This window comes from Rhinopithecus bieti, unplaced genomic scaffold (assembly GCF_001698545.2).
Source record: "Rhinopithecus bieti isolate Rb0 unplaced genomic scaffold, ASM169854v2 scaffold_12070, whole genome shotgun sequence".
Lineage (NCBI taxonomy): Eukaryota > Metazoa > Chordata > Mammalia > Primates > Cercopithecidae > Rhinopithecus > Rhinopithecus bieti.
Genome location: NW_016807449.1, coordinates 2,554,236 through 2,569,008, shown reverse-complemented (window position 1 = coordinate 2,569,008; position 14,773 = coordinate 2,554,236). Strand labels below are relative to the sequence as shown.

The window sequence follows — 14,773 nt, the reverse complement described above, 5'->3', positions numbered from 1 at the left end:
AAAAAAAAAAAAAAAAAAAAAAAAAAAAAATCATAGAAAAGCCCGCTCTGAATGGACATCTAGGTTTTGAAAGAGCACAGAGAGCCATGTGGTCCTAGACATGTGACTGCCTTTCTGGGCCTCTGTTTCCTCAACTACAGCCTTAGAGGCTACACTGGTCAAGCTACAGAGTCACCACAGCGTGGAACTTCTTCCCACAGTTACTGTAATTGATTACAGTGCTCTGAAGGGGGTGCCACTATCTTCCATTTCATAGATGAGGAAACCGAGGCTCCCAAGGTTCAATGGCTTGCCTGAAGTCACTCAGCTGGTACTGGTGGACTGAGGACTGGAACCCACGTCTGCCTGCCCCAGAGCTCGTTGCTCATCTCCACTGCATGAGATTATCTCTTTCTGTGGTACCAGTTTTTGGAGCAACCAGAATGAGATGAATTTGTTTTGGAGATAGATACAGAGCAAGTGGAGGCAGAAGGAAACCTAACTCCATGTCACAACAAATGCCCTTCAGGACTTTTCATGCCCCTATTGACTGTACATGTTTGGATCCACTAAATAGCTGGATCAAATTTTTAAGGGTTTCTTGTTCTCTCTTGCTGTTTTAGTGACCTCCAGGGTCTCTCCGAGTCCCTCTCAGGTTCAGATTTTTTCCAATCTCATTTTCTGCTGTTTTCACCTCTTTCCCCTCACAACATACCCCAAGTTTCAGAAATGAGAGCGACTCACATTTGTCATCATCTGCTGTGTGGTTTTTTTTTGTTTGTTTTGTTTTTGCACCCAGGCCTTTGCTTCTGCTGTGCCTGCTGCTTTGAACGCCCTTTTCCTATCTTAGATGCACACCTCCCAATCCTGGTGGTCTTTCAAAGTGCTACCTCAACACACATTCTCTGGGAGCTGTCTTGGGCCACTCTATACCTCTGTGACCATATCCTCCTCTGGGTCCTAATCATATTATATGCCCACCTCTGAGGGCACCGAGCACTCTGAGGGTAGTTATGTGTTGGGGGGGCATATTTCCCCCAATAGAACCAGCTTCTTCAGGGTAGGAACTGTATCCGATTTCTCTCTCCACTGCTTGGTCCGTAACATACCTCAATAAATATTAAATGAATAAGTGATTCCTTTTCTTTCTTCTTGGGGGCTGTAAACCAGTGGTCTCTGCTCTGGCCCTGAGCCAAATGACCTTATGCTTATCATAACCTGACTGCTTAAAGACCCCCACACTCTGCCCAGTAGCACCCCCTTTATGCAGAGTTTAAAAGTCAGGCATGCAAAATAGACATTCATAAGATGTCCCTCCTCCCCTGACTTCTTGCCCTCTCTCCCTCTAATCCTTCCAGCCTGCGGGAGCTCGGAGGCCTCAGCCTACCTGGACGAGCTGCGTTTGGCTGTGGCTTGGAACCGCGTGGACATTGCCCAGAGTGAACTCTTTCGGGGGGACATCCAATGGCGGGTGAGGGGTCAGGGCCTGGGGGTTGCGCATCCTGACAAAGGGACTGTGCTATCCTCCCTCTCTGCCTTCTTAGACACCTTTCCACCCTGCCTTCCATTATGGCCTGTCCAGCCTTCCCTTAATTGCCCATCCATCTCTGATTGTCCATCTGCCCCAACATGTTTCCTCCCCATCCATCCCTCTGTCCATCTATCCATCTCTCCACGCTGTACATCCATCTATCCATTCATCCGTTCATTCATCTATTTATCTATCCATCCATCCATTTGTCTGTCCGTCCGTCCGTCCATCCATCCATCCATCCATCCATCCATCCATCCATCCATCCATTTTATCCATCCATCCGTTTGTCCATCCGTCCGTCCATCCATCCATCCATCCATCCATCCATCCATCCATCTGTCCCTCATACCGTTGTACCCCCGTCTCTTGTCCTTAACCTTTGAGCTAATCTCTTCCCCCATTCATCCCACCCCCGCCAGTCCTTCCATCTCGAAGCCTCCCTCATGGACGCCCTGCTGAATGACCGGCCCGAGTTCGTGCGCTTGCTCATCTCCCACGGCCTCAGCTTGGGCCGCTTTCTGACCCCGATGCGCCTGGCCCAACTCTACGGCGCGGCGCCCCCCAACTCGCTCATCCGCAACCTTTTGGACCAGGCGTCCCACAGCGCAGGCACCAAAGCCCTAGCCCAAAAAGCGGGAGCTGCGGAGCCCGGGCCCCCTGACGTGGGGCATGTGCTGAGGATGCTGCTGGGGAAGATGTGTGCACCGAGGTACCCCTCCGGGGGCGCCTGGGACCCTCACCCAGGCCAGGGCTTCGGGGAGAGCGTAAGGACCGGGCAAAGCTGGGGGGGCCCCCTCTCCATGGGAAGGACCTGGGGGCGGGATTACATCAGGAATGGGGCGTGGCCAGAGCAGGGGTGTGGCCAAACCAGGGGCAGGGCTGGTGGTGGCCAGTGTTGGGGAGGGGCCAGTCCTCACCACCCCTCCTTTTGCTGGCAGATGGGTCTGCTCTCGGACAAGGCCACCTCGCTGCTCTCACTGGATGCTGACCTCGGGCAGGCCCCCTGGAGTGACCTGCTTATTTGGGCACTGCTGCTGAACAGGGCACAGATGGCCATGTACTTCTGGGAGATGGTGAGTGCTGACTTGGCGCTCCTGCATCCCTGTCCTTTAGGCCACTGGATGCCAGCGTTCACCATACAATTACTATACAATTCCCCGACCCCTGACATCACCTGACCGGCGCCCCATCCTCCATCCGTGATACATGCCTCCAACTGCTTCCTCTTTCTTTTCTCTCCCTCATATCAAGCATTATTTTATACTTTTACTTTTCGAGACAGAGTCTCGCTCTGTTGCCCAGGCTGCAGTGCAATGGCATGATCTTGGCTCACTGCAACCTCAGTCTCCCAGGTTCAAGTAATTCTCCTGCCTCAGCCTCCCAAGTAACTGGGATTACAGGCACCTGCCACCATGCCTGGCTGATTTTTGTTTTTTGTTTTTTTTTTAAGTAGAGATGGGGTTTCACCATGTTAGCCAGGCTGGACTGCTGACCTCAAGCGATCCGCCTGCTTCGGCTTCGGAAAATGCTGGGATTACAGGCATGTGCCACCATGCTCGGCCAAGATTCTCTCTTTGTTTTGGCCTTTGATAACATATCTCAGTGTGGATCTCTCTGAATTTATTTTACTTGGAGTTCCTTGAGCTTCCTGGATGTGTAGACTTATGTCTTTCATCAAATTTTGGAAGTTTTTAGGACATTATATCTTCAAATATTATTTCTTTCCCTTTCTCTCTTTCTTTTCCTTTTGGACTCTCATTATGTGTGTATTAGTATTCTGTATGGTGTCTTGCAAGTCCCTTAGGCTCTACTTATTTTCCTTCATTTGTTTTTCTCTTTTCTCCTCCAGCTGGATAATCTCAATGAACTTAGCTTCAAATTCACTGATCTTTATTTTGCCTTTTTTATGAATCTACTGTTGAGTCCCTCTAGTGGTTTTTATGTTTCAGTTATTGTGCTTTTTAGCTTCAGAGTTTCTGTTTGGTTCCTTTCTGTAATTTCTATCTCTATATTCTTTTTTTTTCTCCCCTGGTCCCACTACAAAACTTTATTTTTGATTAGAGTACCATTCTCAATCTCTTCTATAAGAAGCAGGAAAAAAAAGCGCCACTTCACTCAAGACCTATGTACATATAAGATGTTTTCTGGTTTTTTATTTTTTATTTTTTTTTAAATTTTTATTATTTTTTAAAAAATAAATTCAGTGTTCAAAATTTCTATAAAGAATTAACCCAGTTTCAGGAAACACTGCCTCTATCTCTGTATTCTTATTCTCTAGGTGGTGAGACATCTTTTTCCTGGCTACCTTTAGTTCTTTTTTCATGATTTCCTTTAGCTCTTTGAGCATATTTAAGACAGGTTATTTAAAGTCTTTGTCTAGTAAGTTCAATGTCTGAGTTTCTGCAGGGATAGTTTCTATTCATTTATTTATTTTTCCTACTCATTTCTATTCATTTCATTTATTTTCCTTTCTTTTCTTTTTTTCTTTTTTTTGTTGTTGTTGAGACAGAGTCTCATTCTGTCACTCAGGCTGGACTGCAGTGGTGTGACCAGAGTTCACTGCAAACTTGACCTTCTTGGACTCAAGCGATCTTCCCACCTCAGCCTCCTGAGTAGTTGGGTCTACCGGCCACATGACAAGCTAATTTAAAAAAAATCTGCATGGTCGGGCGCGGTGGCTCAAGCCTGTAGTCCCAGCACTTTGGGAGGCCGAGACGGGCGGATCACGAGGTCAGGAGATCGAGACCGTCCTGGCTAACATGGTGAAACCCCATTTCTACTAAAAAATACAAATAACTAGCCGGGCGAGGCAGCGGGCGCCTGTAGTCCCAGCTACTCAGGAGGCTGAGGCAGGAGAATGGTGTAAACCCAGGAGGCGGAGCTTGCAGTGAGCTGAGATCCGGCCACTGCACTCCAGGCTGGGCGACAGAGCGAGACTCTGTCTCAAAACAAACAAACAAACAAACAAACAAACAAACAAACAAAAACTTTTATTGTTAGAGACAGGGTCTTCCTCAGTCATCCAGGCTGGAGTGCAGTGGCATGATCATGGCTCACTGCAGCCTCAACTTCCTGGGCTCATTTGATCCTCCTACCTCAGCCTCCCTAGTAGCTGGGACTACAGGAGCAAACCACCACGCCTGGCTAACTAAAAAAAATATTTTTTTTGAGACGGAGTCTCGCTCTGTCGCTCAGGCTGGAGTGCAGTGGCATGATCTCAGCTCACTGCAAGTTCCACCTCCCGGGTTCATGCCAGTCTTCTGCCTCAGCCTCCCGAGTAGCTGGGACTACAGGCGCCCGCCAGCACGCCCAGCTAATTTTTTTTTTTTTTTTTTTTTGTATTTTAGTAGAGACAGGGTTTCACCATTTTAGCCAGGATGGTCTCGATCTCCTGACCTCGTGATCCGCCTGCCTCAGCCTCCCAAAGTGCTGGGATTATAGGCATGAGCCACCACGCCCGGCCAAAAAAAATTTTTTTTGTAGAGATGGAGTCTCACTATGTTGCCTAGGCTGGTCTTGAATTCCTGGGCTCAAGCAATCCTCCTGCATCTGTAACCACCCAATGGGTTCACCTTGCCTGCTGCCTAGACAGAGCTGACTTATCAAAACAGGAAATTGTAATGGAGAAAGAGTAATTCACGCAGAGCCGGGCTGTGTGGGANTTTTTTGTATTTTTAGTAGAGACAGGGTTTCACCATTTTAGCCAGGATGGTCTCGATCTCCTGACCTCGTGATCCGCCTGCCTCAGCCTCCCAAAGTGCTGGGATTATAGGCATGAGCCACCACGCCCGGCCAAAAAAAATTTTTTTTGTAGAGATGGAGTCTCACTATGTTGCCTAGGCTGGTCTTGAATTCCTGGGCTCAAGCAATCCTCCTGCATCTGTAACCACCCAATGGGTTCACCTTGCCTGCTGCCTAGACAGAGCTGACTTATCAAAACAGGAAATTGTAATGGAGAAAGAGTAATTCACGCAGAGCCGGGCTGTGTGGGAGACCTCAGTTTTATTATTACTCAAATCAGTCTCCTTGAGGATTCGGGGATGAGACTTTTTAAAGATAATTTGGTGGGTAGGGGCTTGGGAAGTGGGGAGTGCTGATTGGTCAGGTTGGAGATGAACTCACAGGGAGCCCAAGTGAGTTTTTCTTGCTGTCTTTTGTTCCTGAGTGGGAAGGCAGAACTCATTGAGCCAGATTACAGTCTGGGTCATGTCAGCTGATCCATCCAGTGCAAGGTCTGCAAACTATCTCAAGCATTCATCTTAGGTTTTACAATAGTAATGTTATCCCCAGGAGCAATCTGGGGAGCCAGAGGCTGCATGGCCCCCTAACCATAATTTCTAATTTTTTTTTTTTTTTTTTTTTGAGACAGAGTCTCGCTCTGTCGCCCAGGCTGGAGTGCAGTGGCACAATCTTGGCTCACTGCAGCTCCGCCTCCCGGGTTCACACCATTCTCCTGCCTCAGCCTCCCGAGTAGCTGGGACTACAGGCGCTTGCCACCACGCCCGGCTAATTTTTTGTATTTTTAGTAGAGACGGGGTTTCACTGTGTTAGCCAGGATGGTTTCAATCTCCTGACCTCATGATGCGCCCGCCTCGGCATCCTAAAGTGCTGGGATTACAGGCATGAGCCACCATGCCCAGCCCATAATTTATAATCTTGTAGCTAATTTGTTAGTCCTCAAAGGCAGACTGGTCCCCAGGCAAGAAGGGCGTCTTTTGGGAAAGGGCTATGATCAATTTTGTTTCAGAGTCAAACCATGAACTGAATTCCTTCCCAAAGTTACTTGAGCCTATGCCCAGGAATGAGCAAGGACAGCTTAAGGGCTAGAAGCCAGATGGAGTCAGCTAGGTCTGATTTCCTTCACTGTCATCATTTCCTCAGTTGTAATTTTTGCAAAGGTGGTTTCACTTCAGCCTCCCAGCATGCTGGGATTACAGTCATGAGCCACTTTACCCAGCCTCCAACTGCTTCTTGACCTGTCTGTGACTGCTGAATTCATTCTAACCCCTGACTTGCATCCGTGACTTGCATCCCTGGTCTCTGAACCACCTGACTTCTGGCATTTTCAACTGACGTTCAGTTTCTTCCAGATCTGTCTCCAAACATTGCTTCTTCCTTGGCCTCTGATGACCCCAGTTAGTTTCTGACCTCTGACTCTGTCCCTTCCCTTGACTTCAGGCTTTCTCCCCCTCTATGAACCCTCTTTGAGGCATCTATGCCCTCTTTGCCTCTCCAGGGTTCCAATGCAGTTTCCTCAGCTCTTGGGGCCTGTTTGCTGCTCCGGGTGATGGCACGATTGGAGCCTGATGCTGAGGAGGCAGCACGGAGGAAAGACCTGGCGATCAAGTTTGAGGGGATGGGCGTTGGTGCGTGGAGCATAGTGCCTGGGAGCAGGGACGGGGGCTGCCGCCAGGGGAGGAATGTGCATCGCCGCACTCCTCACATATCCCTGCGCCATCCCCTTAAATTCCCTTTCCTCTCCCTTCACACCCTCACCCTACTTCCCATCCCTGTCACATAACTAACTCCTCTGCCTCTAGACCTCTTTGGTGAGTGCTATCACAGCAGTGAGGTAAGGGCTGCCCGCCTCCTCCTTCGTCGCTGCCCGCTCTGGGGGGATGCCACTTGCCTCCAGCTGGCCATGCAAGCTGACGCCCGTGCCTTCTTTGCCCAGGATGGGGTACAGGTGAGTATCTGCGACATCAACATCCCAAACAGTCTCCAAGTGGACTCTGGGAAGTACAGGGATGAGCCCCTGCCATTGGGAACATCTATGGTCTTGACCAGCCCCTCTTCCTGGAGACTACCCAGAAAGTCTCTCTTCTCCCTCAGAAAGGCTGCTCTTCCCATAAGAAGCCTCACTCCCTTCCACTAAAAGCCAACCTTCCCACGGCAAAGCCCATCCTCCTAAAAAGTTCCACTCCAGATAGAGAAACTCCTGGTGACCCTATCAGGAAGTTCCACCTTTAACCTAAGAAGTCCTTCCCCCTTTCACGGAAGAGTCCACTTCTTTCAAAGGAAGTCCTAAGTCATCCACAGGAAGTCTGACGTCATCCACAGGAAGTCCCATGTCATCCACAGGAAATCCTTTCCACTTCTTTTAGAGGTCCCTAGTTTCAGTTCTCAGCAATTAGAATGGCCTTACCGAACAATTACGTTTTATTTTTGGACAAAAACTTTGGCCTAGGAAATCCCACCCTTTCTATAGGAAATTGTCTGCCTTGGGAAGCCCCACTTGCTCCCACAGTCTCTCCGATCCTGACAAGTTGACATTTTGGAAACATTATCAGTATTTTTAGTTTGAATCTGACAGGGGCTCAGAATCTCACTTCAGTACAGGAAGTTGTGCCCACCCGACAGGAAGTCCCATCCTCATCTGTTGGAATGGTTTGGCCCACATTTCAAACAGCTACCCAGAGTCCCTGGCTGTGGATAGTGGTTAAACTCATCCAGCTCTACCATATACAGGCTGTGTTTCTTTGGGCCATTTCCTTAACCTCTCTGTGCCTCATGTGTGCCAAGGAGGAGATACTAGTACCCACCCCCTTATGTGTCGAGGATTCAGTGGACTAATCTACATAAAGTGCTTAGCCCTGTATCTGCCATATAGTGTCAATTTAAGTGTTGGCTGTTTACTGTCAAAACCTGGCCCAAGTTGTCTTTGCCTTTCACCACCGTTTCCCTACCTCAATAGCTGTGGCTGTGACACTGGGCACTTGCTCTGTACTTTGGAGCTGTGGTCCAACCCTTGCTGGGCATCTTAGGGAGGGGGCTGTGGGGGATATTTGAATCCTAATCCTGCCCACCCCCCACAGTCTCTGCTGACACAGAAGTGGTGGGGAGATATGGCCAGCACTACACCCATCTGGGCCCTGATTCTTGCCTTCTTTTGCCCCCCACTCATCTACACCCGCCTCATCACCTTCAGGTCAGTACCCTGGGGTAAGAGTGGTGGGGATGGGGGCGGGGTGCTTAGTTTCTCCTTCCTGCTCACTCTGCCCACCTTTCTTCCCTCATCTGCCCATTGTGTCCCTTCCCTGGGAATGGGACTCTCTCTCCATCCACTATGGGAGTGCTGTGGGAGGTAAGTTTTGGGGGAATCCTCCCCGTGTCTCTAGTGGCAGTTACTCTGCCTTTCTGGCCATGGCTCTGGGGGAAGGTGCCTTTGGGGTGACTTTAGGAAACCACCTCTCTGTCTGTCTGCCACGTCTCCAGGTGAAGAAGTTTGAGTTTTGCTGGAGAATGCCTCTCCACCTCCTCTTCCCCTTATTTCTCACTCTGTGCTTCCCTCCTTGCCAGGAAATCAGAAGAGGAGCACACACGGGAGGAGCTAGAGTTTGACATGGATAGTGCCGTTAACGGAGAAGGGCCTGTTGGGTGAGTGGAGCCCCCAGCACTGTGTGAGGTGGGGACATCCTGGGCAGTTCAGGACATGTGGCACTTCCACGTTGTGTTAGTCCCCTCTTGAGTTGCTACAAAGGAATACCTGAGACTGAGTAATTTATAAAGAAAAGAGGTTTCATTGGCTCATGGTTCTGCAAGTTGTACAGGAAGCATAGTGTTGGCATCTGCTGCTGGTGAGCCCTCAGGAAGCTTCCACTCATGACAGAAAGTGAGGGAGGAGCCAGTGTATCACATGGCAAGAGCAGAAACAGGAGTAGGGGGTGCCACATAGATCTCATGTGAACTAACTGAGCAAAAAGTCACCAAGGGGATGGTGCTAAGCCATTTATGAGGGACGTACCACCAGGACCCAAACACCTTCCCCAGGCCCAACCTCCAACATTAGCGATTACCTTTCTTTCCTTCTTTCTTTCTCTTTCCTTCTTTCTTTCTTTCTTTCTTTCTTTCTTTCTTTCTTTCTTTCTTTCTTTCTTTCTTTCTTTCTTTCTTTCTTTCTTTCTTTCTTTCTTTCTTTCTTTCTTTCTTTCTTTCTTTCTTTCTTTCTTTCTTTCTTTCTTTCTCTTTCTTTCTTCTTTCTCTTTCTTTCTTTCCCTTTCTTTCTTTCTTTCTTTCTTTCTCTTTCTCTCTCTCTCTTTCTCTCCTTCCTTCCTCCTTCCTTCCTTCCTTCCTTCCTTCCTTCCTTCCTTCCTTCCTTCCTGTCTTGTCTTCTTTTTCTTTTCTTTATTTTTTTTGATATGGAATCTCCCTCGGTTGCCCAGGCTGGAGTGCAATAGTGCAATCTTGGCTCACTGCAGCCTCTGTTTCCTGGGTTCCTGATCCGCCTGTCTCAGCCTTCCAAGTAGGTGGGAGTAGAGGTGCATGCCACTACGCCCAGCTAATTTTTGTATTTTTAAAGTAGAATCAGGGTTTTACCATGTTGGCCAGGCTGGTGTTGACCTCCTGACTTCAAGTGATTCGCCCACTTTGGCCTCCCAAAGTGCTAGGATTACAGGTGTGAGCCAGCATGCCCAGCCAGGGTTTACATTTCTTCCTTTTTTTTTTTTTTTTTTTGAAATGGAGTCTCAATCCGTCACCCAGGCTGGAGTGCAGTGGTGCGATTTCGGCTCACTGCAACCTCCGCCTCCTGGGTTCAAGCGATTCTCCTGCCTCAGCCTCCTGAATAGCTGGGACTACAGGCGCCCACCACCATGCCCGGCTAACTTTTGTACTTTTAGTAGTGACAGGTTTCACCATATTGGCCAGGCTGCTCTTGAACTCCTGCCCTTGTGATCCTCCCGCCTCAGCCTCCCAAAGTACTGGGATTACAGGCGTGAGCCATTGTGCCCGGCCCAGGGATTACATTTCAATGTGAGATTTGGAAGGGACAAACGTCCAAACTATATCACACATCCCATCAGGGACTGAGATACTGAGGAAGCTTCCCAAATGCCAAGCTCAGGTCAGCCTCCTAACTAGCAGGGAACGCAGGCATGTGCCACCAACAAAAAAATAAAAATAAAAAAAATTGAAGTCTGAGTCTTGCTATGTTGTCCAGGCTGGTCTCAAACTCCTGGGCTTAAGCTATCCCCAAACCTTGGCCTCCCAAAATGGTGTGAGCCACTGTATCTGGCCTCAAATTTAAATATATTTATGTATATACAGCTTTTTTGTTTGCTTGTTTTTTGAGACGGAGTCTTGCTCTGTCTCCAGGCAGGAGTGCAGTGGTGCGATCTCGGCTCACTGCAATCTCTGCCTCCTGGGTTCAAGCGATTCTCCTGCCTCAGCCTCTCGAGTAGCTGGGATTACAGTCACCTGCCACCACGCCCAGCTAATATTTTTGTATTTTTAGTAGAGACGGAGTTTCACCATGGTGGCCAGGATGGTCTCCATCTCCTGACCTCGTGATCTGTCCACCTCAGCCTCCTAAAATGCTGGGATTACAGGCATGAGCCACCATGCCTGGCCTATATATAGTTTTTTTCTTTTTTCTTTTTTGATACGGGGTCTTGCTCTGTCGCCTAGGCTGGAGTGCAGTGGTGTAATCTCAGCTCACTGCAAACTCTGCCTCCTGGGTTCAAGCGATTTTCCTGCCTCAGCTTCCTGAATAACTGGGACTACAGGTGCCCGTCAACACGCCTGGCTAATTTTTTTTTTTCTTTTTTCTTTTTTTTTTTGTATTTTAGTTGAGACAGGGTTTCACTGTGTTAGCCAGGATGGTCTCGATCTCCTGACCTTGTGATCTGCCCACCTCGGCCTCCCAAAGTGCTGGGATTACAGGCGTGAGCCACCGCGCCCGGCCTATATATAGGTTTGCTTTTTTCTTTTCTTTTCTTTTTTTTTTTTTTTTTTTTGAGAAGCTCTGTCGCCCAGGCTGGAGTGCAGTGGCCGGATCTCAGCTCACGGCAAGCTCCGCCTCCCGGGTTTACGCCATTCTCCTGCCTCAGCCTCCCGAGTAGCTGAGACTACAGGCACCCGCCACCACTCTCGGCTAGTTTTTTGTATTTTTTTAGTAGAGAGCTAAATTTTTAAAATATTTTTTGTAGAGACGAGGTTTTGCCATGTTGGCCAGGCTGGTCTCCAACTCCTCGGCTCAAGCAATCAGTCCACCTCTTGACGGGAGATTTCAGAGGTCAGAGGTTAGATACAAGAGTCAAAACCCAAGAAGGTAGCGCTGGGCAGACTGTTTCAGGTCAGCAGGGTCAGATGTGCCAGGCCAAAAGTCTCCATGATGGTGGAGATCAGGACTCTTGTCCTTTGAGACAGGGTCCCTTCTCTTCTCTCCCCAACAGGACGGCGGATCCCGCCGAGAAGACGCCGCTGGGGATCCCGCGCCAGCCTGGCCGCCGGGATTGCTGCGGGGGCTACTGCGGGGGGCACTGGTACCTACGCCGCTGGTTCCACTTCTGGGGAGCGCCGGTGACCGTCTTCATGGGCAACGTGGTCACCTACCTGCTGTTCCTGCTGCTTTTCGCGCGGGTGCTGCTTGTGGATTTCCAGCCGGCGCCACCCGGCGCCCTGGAGCTGCTGCTCTACTTCTGGGCTTTCACGCTGCTGTGCGAGGAGCTGCGCCAGGGCCTGAGCGGAGGCGGGGGAAGCTTGGCCAGCGGGGGCCCAGGGCCTGGCGGTGCCTCACTGAGCCAGCGCCTGCGCCTCTACCTCGCCGACAGCTGGAACCAGTGCGACCTAGTGGCCCTCACTTGCTTCCTCCTGGGCGTGGGCTGCCGGTGAGTGCCCCGGGGCCTTGGAACCCGGGCCCCTGGCCACCTCTCATCCTTCCTGCCCACTCCCGGGGTCTCCACTCCTGGCTTCCCCGCAGCTGGGCAGCAGGTCAAGCCATCCTTGCTGACTGGAGAAAAAGAAACAAAACCCCTCTTAGGAGAGTCAGGCATGACGATTGCCCCAGGGTAATTGACTGGCACCTGGAGATCTGGCTTCAGAGAAGGCAGGATTCAGGGGAAAACCCCACTGTCCGCCACTCAGCCTCTGTGGCTATTTATTGCTAGGTCTGAAGGTTAACACATATTTCTGGGAGTGCCCCGACCTGCGTGCCAACCTCACCTCCTCCTTCCTGTTCCTCCACACAGCTCGTTGGTCCCAGGCCCCTTGCCCTCCTGCCCCCAACTTACTCTTTTCCCTCCTTCCTTCCTTCTTTCCTTCCTTCCTTCCTTCCTTCCTTCCTTCCTTCCTTCCTCCCTTCCCCTTCCTTCCTTCCTTCCTTCCTTCCTTCCTTCCTTCCTTCATCTTCCTTCCTTCCTTCGTTTTCCTTCCTTCTGTTCTTTCTTTCATTCTTTCTTTCTTTCTCTCTCTTTTTCTTTCTCTTTCTCTCTCTTCTTTCTCTTTTTCTCTTTCTTTTCTTTCTCTCTCTCTTCCTGTCTCCTCTGCCCCTCTCCCTCCCTCCTCCTTCCTTCCTTCCTTCCTTCCTTCCTTCCTTCCTTCATTTCTTCCTTCCTTCCATCCATCCTTCCATCCCTCCACGCTAAGGGTTTGACCCTTGCCCTGCCACATTAGGATACTCCTGCTTTTGAGGAGAGCAAACAGAAAACTTTGTGGACACAACCTGGTGACTGGTTGTTTGTTTTTCTTCTCTTCTCTTCTCTTCTCTTCTCTTCTCTTCTCTTCTCTTCTCTTCTCTTCTCTTCTCTTCCTTCCTTTCTTTCTTTCTTTCTTTCTTTCTTTCTTTCTTTCTTTCTTTCTTTCTTTCTTTCTTTCTTTCTTTCTTTCTTCTTTCCCTTCTTTCCTTCTTTCTTTCTTTCCTTTTTTTTTTTTTTTTTTTTTTTTTGCCAGAGTTCCACTGTGTCGCCCAGGCTGGAGTACAGTGGTACGATCTTGGCTCACTGCCACTTCCACCTCCTGGGTTCAAGTGATTCTCCTGCCTCAGCCTTGCGAGTAGCTGGGATTACAGGCATGCACCACTACACCCAGCTCAATTTTTTTTTGTATTTTTTCGTAGAGATGGGGTTTTGCCATATTGGCCAGGCTGGTCTTGAACTCCTGGCCTCAAGTGATCCACTCGCCTTAGCCTTCAGAAGTGCTGGGATTACAGATGTGGGCCACCGTGCCTGGCCAACAACCTGGTGACTGTTTACAAGGGACCTGACACATCCTGAATGGTTGACAGTGAGGACAGTGATGATCCCTACTCAAGCTTTTCTCAGTAGCTACGCTGAAAGACAGGCTTCCTCTAAGCTGTGTTAGCAGTGTCACAAAGTGATTCGACATAAATAATTTATTCAAGCAGGGAGCAAGATATGAGAGTTTTGTAGAACACTAATACTTCTGTTTATCATTTGTTGTATTTTGTATAAAGTGACTTTTGAGATGAAAGGGCTAAGGCCATATGCTACCATGCTCTAGGATTGCCAGCAATATTTTGGACAGTTTATCAAACCCACCACTTTCCAGGTGAAGGAAGAATTATTACATGAGAAAAATGGAAAGATCTCAGCTTAAAAGGGAGAAGTGGGCAGGCGCGGTGGCTCACGCCTGTAATCCCAGCACTTGGGGAGGCCGAGGCAGGTGGATCACCTGAGGTCAGGAGTTCAAGACCAGCCTGCCCAACATGGTGAAACCCCATCTCTAATAAAAATACAAAAGTTAGCCAGGCATGGTGGCGGGCACCTGTAATCCCAGCCACTCGGGAGGCTGAGGCAGGAGAATTGCTTGAACCCGGAGGCGGAAGTTGCTGTGAGCCAAGATCAAGCCACTGCATTCCAGCCTGGGTGAAAAGAGCGAAACTCGGTCTCAAACAAACAAACAAACAAACAAAAAGGGATAAATGTCTAATCATCTCCAGAACTGAATGGATGAATCATCCTTTGTTTTGTCAGTTCCTTCTAGATGGACATTTAGGTTCTCTCTCGCGCTCTCTCTCATTTTAAATAGAGACAGGGTCTCACTGTGTTGCCCAGGCTGGTCTCAAACTCCTGGGCTCAAGCAATCCTCCCACCTTGGCTTTCCAAAGTGCTGGGATTACAGGTGTGAGCCACCATGCCCAGCCTTCTGTTTTTTTATTATTCCAAAATAATAAAAGTTTACATCCCAGATGTAAAGTGTTTGGGTCAAAGTGTACATATGTTCTTGACATGGATGGATTTCCTTCTAAGTAGCTTCACCCATTTCCACCCCTGCCATCAGGATAAGAGAGGGCTCTCTTAAGGCCATTCTTGACAATGCCTGATACTTTGACTCTAAAATGTAGCTCTCAATTTAACTGAAAAAAAAAAGTTTGCCTATTTAATGGGCAAACATGACTTCTCCTTGTTTTACTTTATGCACTATTGACTACCAGGTAGGTTGGACCTCTTTTCCTAAGCTTAATGGCCACATGTGCTTGTGTCAATTGTCTTCTTTGCCCCCCCGCCCCGGTTTTAAAATTGG

The 14,773-nt window shown here is 49.0% G+C and overlaps 1 protein-coding gene across 2 annotated transcripts in view; it reads left to right on the top strand.

The window, feature by feature from the left end:
• LOC108535847 (transient receptor potential cation channel subfamily M member 4) overlaps window positions 1-12,153 on the top strand; it is a 36,399-nt gene extending 24,246 nt beyond the window's left edge. The window contains exons 10-17 of one of the 2 annotated variants that reach the window (XM_017882237.1): window positions 1,338-1,450; window positions 1,933-2,277; window positions 2,452-2,586; window positions 6,750-6,879; window positions 7,054-7,199; window positions 8,329-8,441; window positions 8,813-8,890; window positions 11,686-12,153. In XM_017882237.1, the coding sequence (XP_017737726.1) occupies window positions 1,338-1,450; window positions 1,933-2,277; window positions 2,452-2,586; window positions 6,750-6,879; window positions 7,054-7,199; window positions 8,329-8,441; window positions 8,813-8,890; window positions 11,686-12,124 (1,499 nt within the window). In that variant the 3' untranslated portion in view covers window positions 12,125-12,153. The remainder of the gene's footprint in view (window positions 1-1,337; window positions 1,451-1,932; window positions 2,278-2,451; window positions 2,587-6,749; window positions 6,880-7,053; window positions 7,200-8,328; window positions 8,442-8,812; window positions 8,891-11,685) is intronic. The other variant, XM_017882238.1, reaches the window with a different exon arrangement.
• The last annotated feature ends 2,620 nt before the right edge of the window (window positions 12,154-14,773 follow it).